This window comes from Triturus cristatus, chromosome 2_2 (assembly GCF_964204655.1).
Source record: "Triturus cristatus chromosome 2_2, aTriCri1.1, whole genome shotgun sequence".
In the NCBI taxonomy this organism is placed as follows: Eukaryota; Metazoa; Chordata; class Amphibia; order Caudata; family Salamandridae; genus Triturus; species Triturus cristatus.
Genome location: NC_140582.1, coordinates 1,011,955,554 through 1,011,973,489, shown reverse-complemented (window position 1 = coordinate 1,011,973,489; position 17,936 = coordinate 1,011,955,554). Strand labels below are relative to the sequence as shown.

At 48.1% G+C, this 17,936-nt stretch overlaps 1 protein-coding gene across 2 annotated transcripts in view; it reads right to left on the bottom strand.

Annotated features, from left to right (window-relative positions):
- Positions 1-3,170: 3,170 nt before the first annotated feature.
- LOC146863077 (uncharacterized) overlaps positions 3,171-17,936 on the bottom strand; it is a 203,197-nt gene continuing 188,431 nt past the window's right edge. For both annotated transcript variants that reach the window (XM_085643339.1, XM_085643340.1), the window contains one exon: positions 3,171-4,522. In XM_085643339.1, the coding sequence (XP_085499465.1) occupies positions 4,442-4,522 (81 nt within the window). In that variant the 3' untranslated portion in view covers positions 3,171-4,441. The remainder of the gene's footprint in view (positions 4,523-17,936) is intronic.

The window sequence follows — 17,936 nt, the reverse complement described above, 5'->3', positions numbered from 1 at the left end:
CGAAAGGTGATGGGTCACTAACCCACACTAACCTACACCCTGGTAGTCCTCATCAGCTACGTGGGAAAACCTGGAATGTCCACCAGCATTGGCAAGGGCAACTCCAGGTCTGTTCTCCACTGTGAAGTCCATTCCCTGTAGGGAAAAAGACAACAAAAGCTTGGGATTCTCCCCCCTCATCTGCATGAGCCATCTGAGAGGTCTGTGATCAGTTTGAACAGGAAAGTGAATACCAAACAAGTACGGTGTCAGCTTTTTCAGGGACCAAAACCACAGCAAAGGCCTCCCTCTTGATGGCACTCAATATTTGCTCTCTAGGGAGAAGTTGCCTGCTAATGAAGGCAACTGACTGATCAAGGTGCTCCTCATTCACCTGTGCCAATACTGCCCCCAATCCCTTGTTCTGAAGCATATGTCTGAACAACAAATTCCTTGGTGTAGTCAGGGGCCAGTAACACTGGTGCTGAACACATAGTAGCTTTCAGAGTGTCAAATGCCCTCTAACACTCCGGGGTCCAAGCAACTTTCTTTGGCCTCTTCTTAGAAGTGAGTTCGCTCAGGGGAGACACAATAGTCCCGTACTTCTGAACAATTTTCTATAGTACCCAGTCAGACCAAGGAATGCCCTGACCTGGATCTAGGTAGTAGGAGCTGCCCAATCTTAATATATAAAAATAAAAACTGGACACCGAACATGTTTTTTTCATTCAAAAGAGCAGGCTCCCAGTGAACATGACACTGACATTATACTCTTTAGCAGGTTTTCATCCCTCAGTTTTTTTGTAGGTCCCTACAAGGTTTTCATTTTAATATGTAAAATAGGACCTCCAAAATAACTGAGAAATGAAGCCCGCCCCAGCGTGTTATGATAGTGTCATGGGCTTTGGGGGCCAGTTTTTGGGTAAAACAAACACGCTTAGTGCCTGGTCTTCATTTCACCTGGATATGATTAAAATACTCTCTTTTACCACTAAGAGACAGCTGAATAAGGATAAAATATATAAATACGTGTTGGTAAAAGTATAGGCGCTAGTCAATAAATGTCTATATAGGGTCTTTGGGAGCCCATCTTTTGAATGAGATGAATACATGCATTGTTGCATGTGGTAATCTAAATATGGATGTCACCAAAATAAGTTATTTAAGTTCAGTGATGTAGCTGAATGGGGGCAATACATACAGATAATGATGGGCAGAAACATATATGCTTACTCCCAAATCAGTGCATAAATACACCACAGAATGTTGCAGAACGATACCGGATGTAAAGATTGGGCTCTATTTCTCCTAGGAGGTGCCAGATATATGAATTATATAAGAGCGTATGAATATGGAGTTGCATATTGTTTTGTATTTATGGACTATGATGATACTTACTCTTTTTTCAGGACCGTAAAAGGTCTATAGCCACACGAGATGGGATCATTATAAGATAGGTACTCATTGGATGTCTAACCAGAAAGAAGCGAGATCTTGTTGCATCTGTATTTAGATTTGTAAAACGCATAATGCCCATAGGCGTCAAAGCGCTGCCAACGGAAAGATGCTGGAGAAAGAAGATGCAATTATAAAAGGAAGAATAGCAAAGTTTTCATCTGGTGTTAAAATATAATTGACTCAGGTATCTATAAAGTGCAATAACTGAGTATTTTTTTTTTTAAATAATATATGGAACTTTTTAGGAATGTATGTATGAACATGTACGTAACGAGTTTAGACTCAGAATGCATAATACAGGGCATTGTGATTTAATTGTGAATGGTGTGGACAATGGTTTTGTTCTCTCTGTAAATCGAAAAAAGAAGCTTGAAATGCTTTTCCACATAATTCCAAATTAAATATAAATGTATTTACACAAATAGGTTGAACTATTCTTTGTGGGGTTCTTTTTAAATGTATTTTGTAATTGTGTAGTGATGTGAGTGTTTTGTATTTTTTATGTTGATTTTAAAATATGTATATGTTATATATATATATTTAGTAGCCCTGAAGAAGTGCCTTCGAGGGATGAAATGCAGTGGCTACAGTGAAAAGAAGTTTCAAAAATAAATTTGAATAAAGAAAGAACTTTTATAAACAAATGTGAGGAGTCCTGGAATCATATGACAATGAATTTCTTCTTGTTTTGTTGATCTGAGTTTTACAGATACCATTTGATAAATTGTGTTTTACATAGAAGAGCATAGGGGTGCTGAATTTTATGGGTTTTTACATACCTCATATATGTGAAAAATATGACAATGTAAACTCTTCACTCTGTAACATAGGTGTGCCCAGCAAAATGTGCATGAGGGACACAGATATTCAGATTTTCGCTTATACCATTGAATATGTAAGTTACTGTCACTTTGACTCCTTGTTTTATTAATTATATTTTACATAGTAGATATAGAGCTTGCTTCAAGAAGCAATAAAGTGCTTCACATCTCAAACATGAGATGCGGTGCACAAACTAAGAAGCTGTATGTGCCTGGTTAATATAAGATTACAGCAACTAGGATTTAATGAGAGAGGGGCCAGATCTAGACACCACAGTGCACAGATATCACAGATATCACATTTAACACCACACAACATCTGTTTATGGTTTAAGGCACATGGACATAACATGATTTGACCAGAATCCTACTCTTTCTATTTGGCAAGGTCTGAGTGAAAACACCGATCTGTGCTCTCCTTTGCATGTGCATACCCTCATAATGAGGCATGTATTAACCCTTACGGCCCAACATTTGCCCCAAGTCTGTAAGATGGAGCCATAATACTGAAGAACAGTCTTGGTCTAAAACCAATTTTAGAATCTGAAGGCCATCTTCAAAGCAGAGAACTAACTATGGGAAATCTCGGAGCTACTTCTATTGAAGATGAGTGAGTGCATGGAAGGTTTCTACACTTTGCAATTATTTTCTTTCTCTCCATTAGCTTATATACTTACTTCTTTCTTGTGTAGTGGGAGATGGATACCGATGAAGAAGACATTTTATCATCCATATAAATATATATTTGTGTCAAAGAAAGAACCACGTGATATAATTGTTGCCTCCCACACATAAAATAGACAATTAAAGAGGAACATGCCAATTCACACAAAACCACAAATAGTAAAGGATGGTTGAATGTTGAAGTCTAAATAAGGTTCAGAGTACATATTGATATTTTCTTTCCATTGGTAAGATGTTTAAAGAAAATAAACCTTTATTTTAGCATCAGAACATTTGTAGTCAACATTACTAGCGGTTAGATCTGCCACCTTTGGAAAATGGAGATCCAGGTTCAAATCCAGGCCTTGACACTTGATTCATCATGGTTCTGGGCGAATTATTAAGGGCGTGATTAGGAGTTCGGTGGTCTTACCGCCATATTGCCAAAGTGGCGGTGCCAAGAAGACCACCATGGTGGTGGTCTCCTACCAACTGTATTACGCTGTCACCGCTGGCCCAGCAGCGGTGTTTCTGATGGCGGAGAATATTTTTTCTAATGTGTGTTCATGCAGGTATGTATTTTTAGACTACACAAGTGTTAAATGTACACGTATGCATGACACGTGAAAAAATACCTAGCACGAGTACTTTCTCATTGCCGGAGTCCGAACCATATGTGCTTAGTCCCGTCAATGAATAAAAAGTGCAAAACAGATTTACCTGAATTTCGGCACCAACAGGGTCGTTTTCTTCAGGGTCAAGCTACTGCTGTGAAGGAGGGCCTTGGAGGAAGGGATCCATGTGGAAGACTGAAGGGAAGAAAAGGAAATGAGTGAGTTTGCACCCCATTTCCTTCGATTCTGCAGACTCAAAGCAGGCGGTCTCATCACCACAGTCAGCTTGACAGAAAGCCAACTCGTAAGTCAGTTGATGGTGACCATGTCTCTACCGCCCTCTGGCAGCTGCCTTTCCCCTACCGCCGTTGCGGCGGTCTGTGAATGGCTGGCGGCATAGGTGGGACTCCGGCAGTCTTTCCTTCAACGGAACGCCAACATCCTAATTCGGTGGGCAGTGGTGAATCCAACGCTATTTTGACGTTAGTTCCCTTACCGCCAAACTCATAATCAAGCCCTTAACCCCTCTATGCCTAAAAATGTGAAATGTAATATCTATCAAATTTATTTTTGTAACCTCCACTTTATGTACATGATATAGATCCTTTCACAAACCCTCGTATAATGTACAGCACTCTGTTTCTTCCTAGATAGGTTTGTGCTACATTCTTTGTTTCTTTTACGGTGACTAACCCATAATGATTTAAATAGAAGAACTTCAAGACTGATGGACATCTTTTTAGTTTCAGATCACAATGTTCCACCGTCAATATCAACAGTCCCATCCTTAAAAATGGAGAACTTCAAAATGGATGGATCGCCAGTACCACTGCAGATCACTGTAGCATCAGCCGCAATGTGGAAGGTTTTTCACTTCACAGTCGTACTTCACAGTCGTAATTCAGGCTATTCTGGACAGGCGCCACCTTTTTTGTCATTCGGTTTCATAGCAAAATAATCAACAGACTCGTAACACGTTGAAGCCATCTGTTGAAACATATAAGGATTATTGGTTAATTTAAGTGATAATATACATGGGTATTTGTATACAATACATCAGCTTCATATATGATCGCATTAGATCGCGAAAGTCTTTTATTTTTCAGGATCATGAAAATCAGTTTCACCACTAGCAGTGTCAATCAATCAATCAATCAAGCATTTGTATAGCGCGCTACTCACCCGGAGGGTCTCAAGGCGCTTGGGGGAGGGGGGTCCGCCACTGCTCGAACAGCCAGGTCTTGAGTTGCTTCCTGAAGGAGAGGTAGTCTTGGGTCAGGCGGAGGTGGATGGGGAGGGAGTTCCATGTCTTGGCAGCCAGGTAGGAGAAGGATCTTCCTCCTGTTGTGGCTCTTCGGATGCGGGGGACGGCGGCGAGGGCGTGGCTGGTTGATCGAAGCTGGCGGGTGGGAGTGTAGAATGTCAAGCGGTCGTTGAGGTATCTTGGGCCTTGGTTGTGGAGAGCTTTGTGTGCGTGGGTGAGGAGTCGGAACGTGATTCTCTTGCTGACGGGGAGCCAGTGCAGGTTTCTCAGGTGTACGGAGATGTGGCTGTGTCGGAGAATGTCCAGGATGAGGCGTGCTGAGGCGTTCTGGATGCGCTGGAGTCGTTTCTGGAGTTTGGCTGTGGTTCCGGCGTAGAGGGAGTTGCCGTAGTCCAGTCGGCTGGTGACGAGGGCCTGGGTGACCGTCTTCCTGGTTTCGGTGGGGATCCACCGGAAGATCTTACGTAGCATGCGTAGGATGTTGAAGCATGATGCGGAGACGGCGTTGACTTGTCTGGTCATGGAGAGGGAGGAGTCCAGGACGAAGCCCAGGTTGCGTGCGTGGTCTGTTGGTTTGGGTGCGCTGCCAAGGGCAGGGGGCCACCAGGAGTCGTCCCAGGCGGAGGGTGATGATCCCAGGATGAGGACTTCCGTCTTATATGAGTTCAGTTTCAGGCGGCTGTTCGTCATCCACTCGGCTACGTCTTTCATCCCTTCGTGTAGGTTGGTTCTGGTGGTGGCGGGGTCGTTGGTGAGGGAGAGGATCAGCTGGGTGTCGTCGGCGTAGGAGATGATGTTGAGGTTGTGTTGGCGTGCGATGGCTGCGAGGGGGCTCATGTAGACGTTGAAGAGGGTGGGGCTGAGTGATGATCCTTGTGGTACGCCGCAGATGACTTCGGTGGCCTCGGATCTGAACGGGGGTAGGCGGACTCTCTGTGTTCTTCCGGCGAGGAAGGAGATGATCCATTCCAGTGCCTTCTCCTGGATACCGATGTTGTTGAGGCGCTGCGCTAGGGTGCGGTGGCAGACCGTGTCGAACGCCGCGGAGAGGTCCAGGAGGATGAGGGCCGTTGTTTCCCCGTTGTCGAGCAAAGCTCGGATGTCGTCGGTGGCTGCGATGAGGGCGGTCTCGGTGCTGTGGTTGGCTCGGAAGCCGGACTGCGAGTGGTCGAGGGCTCCGTTCGTCTCGAGGAAGGCGGCCAGTTGTCTGTTGACGGTTTTCTCGATGACTTTGGCCGGAAAAGGAAGGAGCGAGATGGGGCGGTAGTTTTTGAGGTCGGTGGGGTCCGCTGATGGTTTCTTCAGTAGGGCGCTGAGTTCGGCGTGCTTCCAGCTCTCTGGGAAGGTGGCGGTGTCGAAGGAGGCGTTGATGATGTCCCGCAGGTGGGGTGCGATGACGGAGTCGGCCTTGTTGAAGACGTGGTGAGGGCAGGGGTCGGTTGGAGATCCTGAGTGGATGGAGTTCATCGTGCGGATGGTGTCTTCGGTGTTGACTGGGGTCCAGGCGCGGAGGTTGGTGGTGGGGGGCGTTGTTCCGGTCGTAGGGTGCGTTGGCTGTGTGCTGAAACTGTTGTGTATGTCTGCGATCTTGCTGTGGAAGAACGAGGCGAGCGAGTTGCAGAGGTCTTGCGAGGGCGTGATGTCATCGTTTCCGGCGCTGGGGTTCGAGAGCTCTTTGACGATGTTGAAGAGTTCCTTGCTGTTGCGGGCTTTGTTGTCCAGTCGTTCCTTGAATGTGGATTTCTTGGTGGCGTGGATCAGCTGGTGATGTCTTCGAGTGGCGAGCTTGAGGGTGGTCATGTTGTCTGTAGTTGGGTCTCTGCGCCAGGCTTTCTCGAGGGCCCGGCAGTTCTTCTTGGAGCTCTTGAGTTCGTCGGCAAACCAAGATGCTTTCTTGGTGCCGGGTCTGGCTGGGGGGGTCTTCAGTGGAGCGAGGTCGTCTGCGCAGTTGCTGATCCATTTCGTGAGGTTGTTGGTGGCTTGGTTGGGGTTTGCTGATCTGGTGGGGGGTTCTGGCTCAGGGATGTGGTGAGCTGGTCGGCAGTGATCTTGTTCCAGCTTCTGTGGGGGACCAGTTGCGGGTGGTGGTGAGTCGTGGTCCTTCTGAAGCTGAAGTGGACGCAGCTGTGGTCTGTCCAGTGGAGTCCGGTGGCATGGCTGAAGGTGATGTCCTTGCTGGAGGAGAAGACGGGGTCGAGCGTGTGGCCGGCGTAGTGGGTGGGGGTGGTCACCAGTTGCTTGAGTCCGAGGTTGGCGAGGTTGTCCAACAGGGTGGTGGTGTTGCGGTCATTGTTGTTCTCCAGGTGGAAGTTGAGGTCCCCGAGGAGGATGCAGTCAGCGGAGGGGAGGGCGTGCGGGCTGATGAAGTCGCCGATGTCTTCGCTGAATTGTGTGCGAGGTCCCGGGGGTCTGTAGATGAGGGTGCCTCTGAGGGTGGTCTTGGGGTCGGTGTGGATCTGGAAGTGCAGGTGTTCGGCGGCTGTGAGGGTGTCTTCGGAGTTGGTCGTGATGCGGATGGTGTTCTTGTGGACGATGGCGATGCCTCCTCCATTCTGGTTGGCGCGGTCCCTCCGGGTGATCTTGTATCCATCCAGGATGGCGATGGCGATGTCAGGTGCTGTGGAGGCGTTCATCCAGGTTTCCGTGAGGAAGGCAACGTCTGGGCATGTGGCGTCGAGCAGGTTCCAGAGTTCCACTGCATGCCTGTGGACGGAGCGGGTGTTGAGCAGGATGCACTTCAGGTGCTTCAGGTGGTTGCTGTTGGTGCTTGGCTTGGCGGGTGCGGTACGGGTCCGGATGCAGGAGATCTTGCAGGATTGGCAGGTGAAGGGTCCGTGGGTGTGTCTTGGGGTGGCTCTGCAGCAGCCGGGGCTCCGGCCGGTGTTGAGTGCGATTAGAGTGGCGGCGTTGTGGGTCTTGCGGGTGGGCTGGTATCTGCGGGGGCCAGGGGGTCTGGCGCTGGGCGCGGGCCAGGCGCGGACGGGTGCAGACGGGCTTGCCTTAGGCGCGCCTTCGGCGCGCCAGCGGCGCGCCCACTGCGCGGCCTCCTTATGAGTGGGAGAGAGAGGGAGGAGCAGCTGGGAGGTGGGAGCGGGGCGGCCAATGGGGTGCGGGGGGCGGAGCTACGGGACGCGCCGGCCAATAGGGTGCGAGGGGGCGGAGCTATGGGACGCGGCGGCGGGAAACGGGCGGCGAGGGGGAGACGCGGGGAATGACAGAAGAAAAAAGGGACACAATCTGGGCACCAAAGGAGAGGGGGACAATCAAGGCAGCAAAATACACAGGTACAGTGGGGGAGAATCACTCACTCGTGGGTACAGAAGAGAAGGAGGGCACAGTCACTCTAACGCAGGCAGACACAATGCAGCAGCGGTCAGTGGTCACACAGGAGGCTGCGTGGCGGTGAGGGGAGCGACCTGCCTGGTAAACAGGGTCAGAGGTCGCTCTCTCAACCGCTGCGCGGCCTCCATATGAGTGGGAGAGGGAGGGAGGAGCTGCTGGGAGGTGGGAGCGGGGCGGCCAATGGGGTGCGAGGGGGCGGAGCTACGGGACGCGGCGGCCAATAGGGTGCGAGGGGGCGGAGCTACGGGACGCGGCGGCGGGAAACGGGCGGCGAGGGGGAGACGCGGGGAATGACAGAAGAGAAAAGGGACACAATCTGGGCACCAAAGGAGAGGGGGACAATCAAGGCAGCAAAATACACAGGTACAGTGGGGGAGAATCACTCACTCGTAGGTACAGAAGAGAAGGAGGGCACAGTCACTCTAACGCAGGCAGACACAATGCAGCAGCGGTCAGTGGTCACACAGGGGGCTGCGTGGCGGTGAGGGGAGCGACCTGCCTGGTAAACAGGGTCAGAGGTCGCTCTCTCTACCGCTGCGCGGCCTCCATATGAGTGGGAGAGGGAGGGAGGAGCAGCTGGGAGGTGGGAGCGGGGCGGCCAATGGGGTGCGAGGGGGCGGAGCTACGGGACGCGGCGGCCAATAGGGTGCGAGGGGGGCGGAGCTACGGGACGCGGCGGTGGGAAACGGGCGGCGAGGGGGAGACGCGGGGAATGACAGAAGAAAAAAGGGACACAATCTGGGCACCAAAGGAGAGGGGGACAATAAAGGCAGCAAAATACACAGGTACAGTGGGGGAGAATCACTCACTCGTGGGTACAGAAGAGAAGGAGGGCACAGTCACTCTAACGCAGGCAGACACAATGCAGTAGCAGTCAGTGGTCACACAGGGGCCTGCGTGGCGGTGAGGGGAGCGACCTGCCTGGTAAACAGGGTCAGAGGTCGCTCTCTCTACCGCTGCGCGGCCTCCATATGAGTGGGAGAGGGAGGGAGGAGCAGCTGGGAGGTGGGAGCGGGGCGGGCAATGGGGTGCGAAGGGGGCGAAGCTACGGGACGCGGCGGCCAATAGGGTGTGAGGGGGGCGGAGCTACGGGACGCGGCAGCGGGAAACGGGCGCGAGGGGGAGACGCGGGGAATGACAGAAGAAAAAAGGGACACAATCTGGGCACCAAAGGAGAGGGGGACAATCAAGGCATCAAAATACACAGGTACAGTGGGGGAGAATCACTCACTCGTGGGTACAGAAGAGAAGGAGGGCACAGTCACTCTAACGCAGGCAGACACAATGCAGCAGCGGTCAGTGGTCACACAGGGGGCTGCGTGGAGGTGAGGGGAGCGACCTGCCTGGTAAACAGGGTCAGAGGTCGCTCTCTCTAGGGTAGGGGCTAATCATTTTGTGGCCCTTTATAAGGGGTAGGAGAGGGTACTGTGGATTAAGTAATACATTACAATATATTATCACTATTCTATACAAAATGAGGTTTCCGATAAGTCTGAATTATGTACAATTTCCTATGTGGTTTTCCTGAGGACTAATATTACAAAGCCGTGGTCAGTGGTTCTGGTGCACGTGCATCGACAATGATGCAACTCACCACGGCAGACCATGTCACCAAACAATTATGACAGCACATAATTATGAACATATGTATGAGGTTTCAATATGTTATAGCCAAATTTGCGATAAGAGACTTCACTCTTAAATCATGCCAAGCCTATTTTTTAAAACATTTTTATTGAGTTTAACAACGTATTCCATTGTAGCATATTCACTGCAAGGTCACACCTTTTATACAGCATAATAACGACTATTGATATCCAATACACTTAACTGACATGACTAACATTGCTGTGCACCCTCTAGTATGCTATTGTTTGACAAGTGGTTGCTGTAGGAAAGGAAGGGTCACCAGGAGAGCTCCCTTTTGCCCTAGCAAAGAGAGGGAACTTTTAGACTACGATTAGTGAACACTTGACCTTAAGTGTTGTATGGGTGTTATGTTATGTGTATTTGTATAGCGTACAACTCATCCAGTAGGGAACCCTGGCAGTGAAGAAAGAGCTGAATGGGCTGGGCCATGGTCGGGGCTAGGTAAAGAGCCAGATCTTCAGTTTCCTGTAGGATTCAAGAACTGTGAGGCCATAACAGCTTTATGGATGAAGTTACACCTGTAGATGCCAATTCTTTATTTTCCTGTGCACGGTATTCCAAGTGCCCCATATTACCATGTATGCCCTATGCTTTATCTTCTGAAATAATTTCTTCCCAGGCTCTTTTATGAACTTGCTTACTCAACCCTTTATAGTTTTCCTTACGCACTGTCTCCAATTTAATCTGAAATAAATGCATTACAGACTTGATCCAGTTCTGCACCCTTGGGCCCTCTGGCGCTAACCCACATTTACCTAGGACCAATGCCAGGCTTAACAATCTATTTAGCATTTTCTTGGGTTCCAGAAATGAGGCAGTATTTTGGGATGAGGAGGGCCAATCTATTTAGAGTACCTTCTCTAATGCCTGTTACTTTGCCCCAGTAAACCTCTAGTATCAGACAGGGCCACATCATGTGGAAGAAGCCAGCGTCAAGTGCATGAAAGCGTGGGTATCATCTGTCTGATTATGAGGCCTATTCTCTTGGGGATCAGGCACGGCCTATCCAAGAAGAACTGCTGTCATTTGAATTGTGCGCTACTAGAAACCCTAATAGGGTGTTGCAGTGCTCTTTCCCATTCACTCAGTGATGTCTACTTCCAGGTCTTGAGTCCACTTTGATCATAATTGACTGAGTTCCCCATCTAGATCATCCTGAAAGACCCTGTACAAATGTGTGATTGCTTTCTTTTTTGACCCTATGCCCCTCATAGCTTGGAGTGTGCTACTCTGATTTAACTCTAATGTGACCGTGTGCCCCCATAGATTTTGCATTGCCCTAATAAGTTGTTCCATATGTTAGGAATAGCCCTAAAAGTATTGAGTACATTTCTGTACTTCTAGTGAAGGTTTTCAATACCCCATCTCGTATAGGTCTCTGACGTTTGCTATGCTGTATTGCCCGCAGTTCTGTATCTTGCTCTTCATCCCTTTTATCAAGATTCTGAATGGAATATTAGGCGAGTAGTAATATTATGGGGCTGATTAAGACTGCGGTGGTCCATTGGACCACCGTAGTCACGTGGCGGTCTGTAGACTGCCAGACTGGCGGCCCACCCACTGCATTCCGAATTTGGCAGTTGGACCACCACTGGACCGCTGCAACTGCTGGGGATTCGTGATATGGTGGCGGTGGCGCAGCAGTCAGGCAGAGTAATATGTTGGCGGTGCCGCTGCGGCACCGCCAAGCATATTACAAGTTGCCTTTTCGCCAGTCTTTCCATGGAAGTGAGCACAAGTTCCTGCATGACATGGTGCATTTCTTTCCATGCATGAACTTGCTGCAGCAGTCCCAGGGTGGTGACTTTCTATGGCTGTGTTTTGAGCCTTAGAAAGGCACCGCCATCGGACTGCCTCAGCATCGCCAGCCCGACCTGGATTCAAGTCTGAATCCAGCGGGCAGTCTCACCACTCATTTGGCAGTCCTTCCCTCTGCAGGAGGGCTGCCAAACTCATAATTAGGCCCCCTGTCTAGGACAGGGGTCTCCAACTTTTTCTGTAGTGAGAGCTACTTCTGATCAAGGAAAACCATCATGAAGGTCAAGCAACTCGCTCTTTGTTACCTGACACCACGATGTCCTGTTTCATTCACTTTAAGACAAATGTCCATAGAGAAAGATACTATGGCTTGAAGAAAAATACTTTGACTAGGTGTGTCAGTGAGATGATGGTGTTTGGGGATATATGAACATGTGTGCGTATGAATGTAATATATGTGCATGGGTGACTGAGAACCTGTATTGTATGTACTTTTGGCACAGGACATGATTTAAAATGCAGAAAATTCTTCTGCAAAAATGTTCATTATGGGACATTTTCTGAACTTTAACTTTCTCCCATTTAAAATAATGGCTGTATATTTCAGTTATAAATATGGCACCGTGTCATCCACCCACCGGGATCAAGATGCCTGCTGTGTCTAAAGGCGACGCTTTGAAACAGGAAAACATTGAACTGAAGAGTTAACTTTATGTTTCTCTTGATTCCATAAAAATCATAATCCAAAACTCCCATTTCAAAATGTTACGTTTACAAATAGCAGGCATCTTTCACCCAATGGCCTGTGGACACAGTGCCATATTTATAACAGAAAAATACAGCCTTTTGATTGAATGGGGGAATGTAAAGTGAAAAAACATGCTTCAGAAAACATTAAGATGCAATTGGCCCTATTGACAGTGGAGAAAAACATTAAAACTTAGAGCCTGATTAAGATCATGGCTGTCAGACCACCAGGCCATAGCATCAGTGGTCAGGAGATCCCAGTCAAGTCAGCAGCGTCCCGACTGCTGTATTATGACATGACCGCCGCAAAGGTGGCGGTCTGTCAGCAGCAGCATACTCAGGCTCACTATGTGAGCCTGAAGGCAATGCTGCAGCAGTGCAGCATTTGCACTGTTGTATGCGCACTGTTACCATGCACCGTGTAATGCATGGCACAAAGTGCACGCATGGAAGTGCCAGCAAAGAGGGGCACAATTTGAGCCCCCAGGCATCCCTCCCCCAGGCTGAATTGCAGGGAAAGGGGCCCCAAACAGGGACCATCCAAGTCCCTGCCATGAACAGCCCACCGGAAAGATAAGTCATGAGCTGCACGGCGGTGTAGCACCACCACAGACCACCGCTGCTGCATGGCGGTGTAGCACCACCACAGACCACCGCTGGCCGAACCACAGCTTGTCGGAATCCAGAATCCAGGTGGAGTCGGCAGTCTTGTGGATGGATGGTGTCGGTCCAACTGCCAAACTTGTGATTTGGAGGTTGGACCGGCGAGGTCGCGACGGTCAATCCACTAACTGACACTAGAGGGCGATCAAACCATCAGGGTTGTAATGAGGCCCTTAATCTTTAAAAACAATATTTTTCTTCACTATGATTCTCGCATTTAAAAAGAAAAAAATGTATTTTTCAGTTACAAATATGGCACAGTGTCTACTGGCCACCAGGAGCAAGAGACCTGGGACCACATGTATCAAAGGGTTTTGCCCATTCTGTGTCTATGGGGGAATGCGTTGATACATACGGCCCTTGATGTTTGTAAATGCAACACTTTGAGATGGGAAAATATTAAAATGAAGAGTTAACTTAATCATAAAGTTAACTTTGCTTTTTTCTTTTTAAGAGCATTTAGAAATATAATTGTATTCTTATGTTCCAATATTGAGTAGAAAAGGACTTTTATTAAAGAGTTAAATACCTCAGTGTTTCAATTCTTCAGTTCATTTTTAAACAAGCACAGGGTCACATTTCCCTTTTCAAGTTAAGGGAAGGCTGTATTTATTTTAAATTATTATTATCAGGCTACAGATAGCAGAGCCTTACAATGAGCCAGGCTGGGGCACATAGGTGAAGTAGTGAAGCACTGAGGTATTTAACTCTTTGATAAAAGTCCTTTTCAACTCAATATTGGAACATGAGAACAACATTATTTTTCTGAATGCTCTCAAAGGGAGAAAATAAAAATTAGAGTTAGCTTTGTGATTAAGTTAACTCTTCAGTTCGCTTTTCTCCCATTTCATAGTGTCGCATTAAAAACATCTGGGGGCATATGTATCAAGCCCTTTTTCCGTTCGCAAACGGGCCGATTCTCAGAATCGGCCCGTTTGCGAACAGGAAAAGGCCTTTTGGGATGTATCATCCCAAAAGGGCATCGCAAATTAGAGAATCGCAATATGCCCCTGGGGGCATATGTATCAAGTTCCGTTTTTGCAATTCTCAAATAGCGATTTTTAGGGAATCGCTATTTGAGAATTGCAAATCGGGATGTAATAAAAAATTTGCAACTGTTTTGCGATTTCTTAGCATTCCTTAAATGCGATTAGCAAATTGCTAATCACAATTAAGGAATACCTTCCCATTCATTCCTATGGGCCAGGAGGCCCATAGGAATGAATGAGAAGACATTCTCAATTAGCGATTCGCAATTAGAGAATCGCAAATTGAGAATAATTTCAAGGGTGCAAGGGTGTCATAAGGACACCCTGATGCACCCCTGAAATGAGCATGTGTGCACATGTGGCGCACATACATGCCCTAAGGTCATGTATGTGCGCCACATGGCACTTTGAGAGATACCAAAAAGTACATCTTTCAAAGAAATCGCAAATTACCACCAACTTGAAGTTGGTGGTAATTTGCGATTTCTTAAGGAGAAATCGCACAACTTGGGTGCTTGTTACATTGCATTTAAGGAATCGCAATTTGCAATTCCTTAAATGCAATCGCAAAATAGAGAATCGCAAATTTGCGATTCTCTAATTTGCGATGCCCTTTTGGGATGATACATCCCAAAAGGCCTTTTCCCGTTCGCAAACGGGCCGATTCTCAGAATCGGCCCGTTTGCGAACGGGAAAAGGGCTTGATACATGTGCCCCCTGGTCTCTTAGTGGCCAGTAGAAACCGTGCCATATTTATAACTGAAAAATATAGTGCAGAAAAATATTTTTATGAAACATGAAGGGCCTCATTACGAACCTGGCGGTCGGATTCCCACCCAAGTGTCGGTGCGGGTCCGACCGCCAAATCTCGGCGGTCCGACCACCCGATCACAAGTTTGCCAATTTGACCGCCACCACCCATCCACAAGACCGCCGACTCTGCCAGGATTCTGGATCCTTACGGGCCGCAGTTCAGCAAGAGCTGGTCAGTGGTGGTGGTGCACAGCCGTGTAGATCGCGACGTGACTTTCCAACGGGCTGTTCATGGTTGGGACCCCACCATGAAAGGTCCAGCAGAAATGCAGGGAAAGGCATCCTAAACAAGGCCCCGGGTGTTTCAGCTCGGTAGGGGCATGAGAGCACATGTTGTGCCCTCCTTTGCTGGCACTCTTGCGTGTGCATTGTGTGCTATGCATTACATAGTGCATGGTAACAGTGCTCACATAACAGTGCAGGCGCTGCACTGCCGCGGCAAAGCATTCAGGCTCAAATATGTGAGCCTGAGCATGCTGCTGCTGATAGACCAGCAGTCATGTAATAATATGGCATTTGGGATGCCGCCAGCTTGACAGCGATCTCCTGACTGCCAACACTATGGTTTGACTGTCTGACTGCCATGATCGTAATTGGGCCCTAAGTCTTAATGTTTTTCTCCCTTGTCAGTTGAGCCAATTACGTCTTAATATTTTAAGAAGAATGTTTTTCATTTTAAATTACTACCATTTAAACAAATGGCTGTATTTTTCTGTGATAAATATGGCACTGTGCCTACAGGCCACTGGGTGATAGATGCCTGCAGTTTGTAAATGTGATACTTTGAAATGGGAGTTTTGAATGATGCATCTTGCTACCAGTGGCGGGATGACATGGTGCCATATCTATAACTGAAAAATACAGCCATTATTTTAAGTGGGAGAAATGTATTTAAATTGCAGAAAAATATTCCATATAATGAACATTTTTGCAGAGTACTTTTCTTCACTTTAGATTAAGTTATGTCCTGTGCCACAAGTACATACAACATAGGCTCTCAGTCGCCCATACATATATGTGCCATTCATACACACACATGTTCACCTATCCCCAAAGACCACACTCTCACTGTCATAGATGGCATTTGTCTTAAGTGAATGAAACTGGACATGGTGGTGTCTGGTAACAAAGTACAAGTTGCTTGGCCTTCAGTACCTAGGGAGGGGGCGCTGACCTCAGCGGCGGCTGTGCTTAGCAATAACTTACAATTTCAAAACACCTTCTACAGAGTTCCCTGAGCATCAAGCTTTCAGGCAGCAATAAAAATGTCAAGATAACTCTTGTGACTAAAGTTCCTGTTAGAGAGAGGGATCGGGATTTTGTCTAGTGGCATAAAGTATTGCAGAGGGTTAATATCCCTGCTTTAAAGAACATGTACCGTGCAGACCATAAATCTATATTTTTTATAGATAGTTGAGTGGGTTACTGCTTTTGTCACTTAGGGCCAGATGTACGACCAGTATAAATTGCGACTCGCAATTTGCGCTAGATTGCGACTCGCAAATTTGGAGTCACAATTTACAATGTGCAACAGTGTAAGAGACCCTGATGCGATTCCCAATTGGGTCGCAAAATGCGAGCCTCATGAATATTAATGAGGCACTCGCAATTTGCAAACCCATTGGAAATGGCTGGCCCTCCCAGGGCTCGCTCAGCAGACCTCCATGGCTGGGACTGCTTTTCAATGAAGCAGTTTTTTTTTAATGCAGGCCGTTTTCCTTTAAGGAAAACGGGATGCATTTAAAAACAAAAATGATAAGTTTTTGTCTAATTGTTTTAGGGCAGGTAATCAATCAATCAATCGAAGTTTATAAAGCGCAGCTACTCACCCGTTAGGGTCTCAAGGCACTGGGGAGGGAGGGGGAGTGTAGCGTGTGCCGGTGAGGTGGATTAAAAAAGCCAAGTCTTCAATTCCTTTGTGAAGCTGGGGAGGCAGGTGGTTTGTCTGATGTGGATGGGTAGGTCATTCCAGGCGGTGGCTGCGAGGTAGGAGAAGGAGCGTCCTCCTGTTCTGGTTTTCCTGATGCGGGGTACTTCTGTGAGAGAGAGTTGGGCTGAGCGTTGGGCCCTGTGGGGTACGTGGAGGTTTAATTGCTGGTTCAGGTAGGCTGGTCCAGTGTTGTGGAGGGCTTTGTGTGCGTGGGTGAGGATCTTGAAAGTGATTCTTTTCTCTATGGGGAGCCAGTGCAGTGTAAATAGGTTTTGCAAAATGTGGCAGTGTCGGGGTAGGTCAAGGATCAGTCTGGCGGCGGCGTTCTGGATGTTTTGCAATTTGCGAGTGAGTTTTTTGTTGATTCCAGCGTAGAGTGCATTGCCGTAGTCCAGTCTGCTGGTGATAAGGGCGTGTGTGATGGTCTTTCTATGTTCAAGGGGGATCCATTTGAAGGTCTTGCGTAGGAGGAGGAGGGTGCGGAAGCAGGCGGAGGTGACTGAGTTGATGTGATGGTTCATGCTGAGGTCGCGGTCCAGGATGATTCCGAGGTTGCGGGCTTGGTTGGCGGGAGGTGAACGGGTTCCTGAGGTTGGGAGGCCACCAGGAGTTGCTCCATGCATTGGGTTGAGGGCCCTTGATGAGTACTTCTGCCTTGTCTGTGTTGAAGGCAGCTGTCTCGCATCCGGTCGGCGACTGCTTTTATTCCTTTGTGGAATTTGTGTCTGGCCTTGTCGGGTTCGTTGGGACCGCCATGAAAAGGCTCTAGGAAATGGACATCGTTATCCTGACGGCACCGCCTCCATTCAGGATCAGGATTCCGACCACTGCCCCATCGTATTAGTAGATCCTGGGGAGTGCGGCAATTGTCCACTGAGATTGAAGGGTTGGACCTCCTGCATCCTAATGCAGCGGTCAGCCTGAAGGGCTGTTTGTCAGTGGGACTGCTACCGATGGCCTGTAGGTGGCGGTCCCACTGGCATTGTGATGTGCCCCCTAGTTACTAACTAAGGGCCCCATTATGATGCCAAGTGGACGAGCGTCCCACTATCATCGTGTTAGAAACGGGACCGCCTGACAAGGAGCTGGCGGTCCCGCTTCCCTAATTAGGATGTGACCGCCTTCACGACGGTCGGAAAGTGCATATTTCGTATTACCGCTTGTGCTGCTGGCTGCAGCACAAGCCACATTAGGAAATAGGCAGTTTTTAAAAATCCCTGCACCGTGTGGCAGGCACCATGCTGA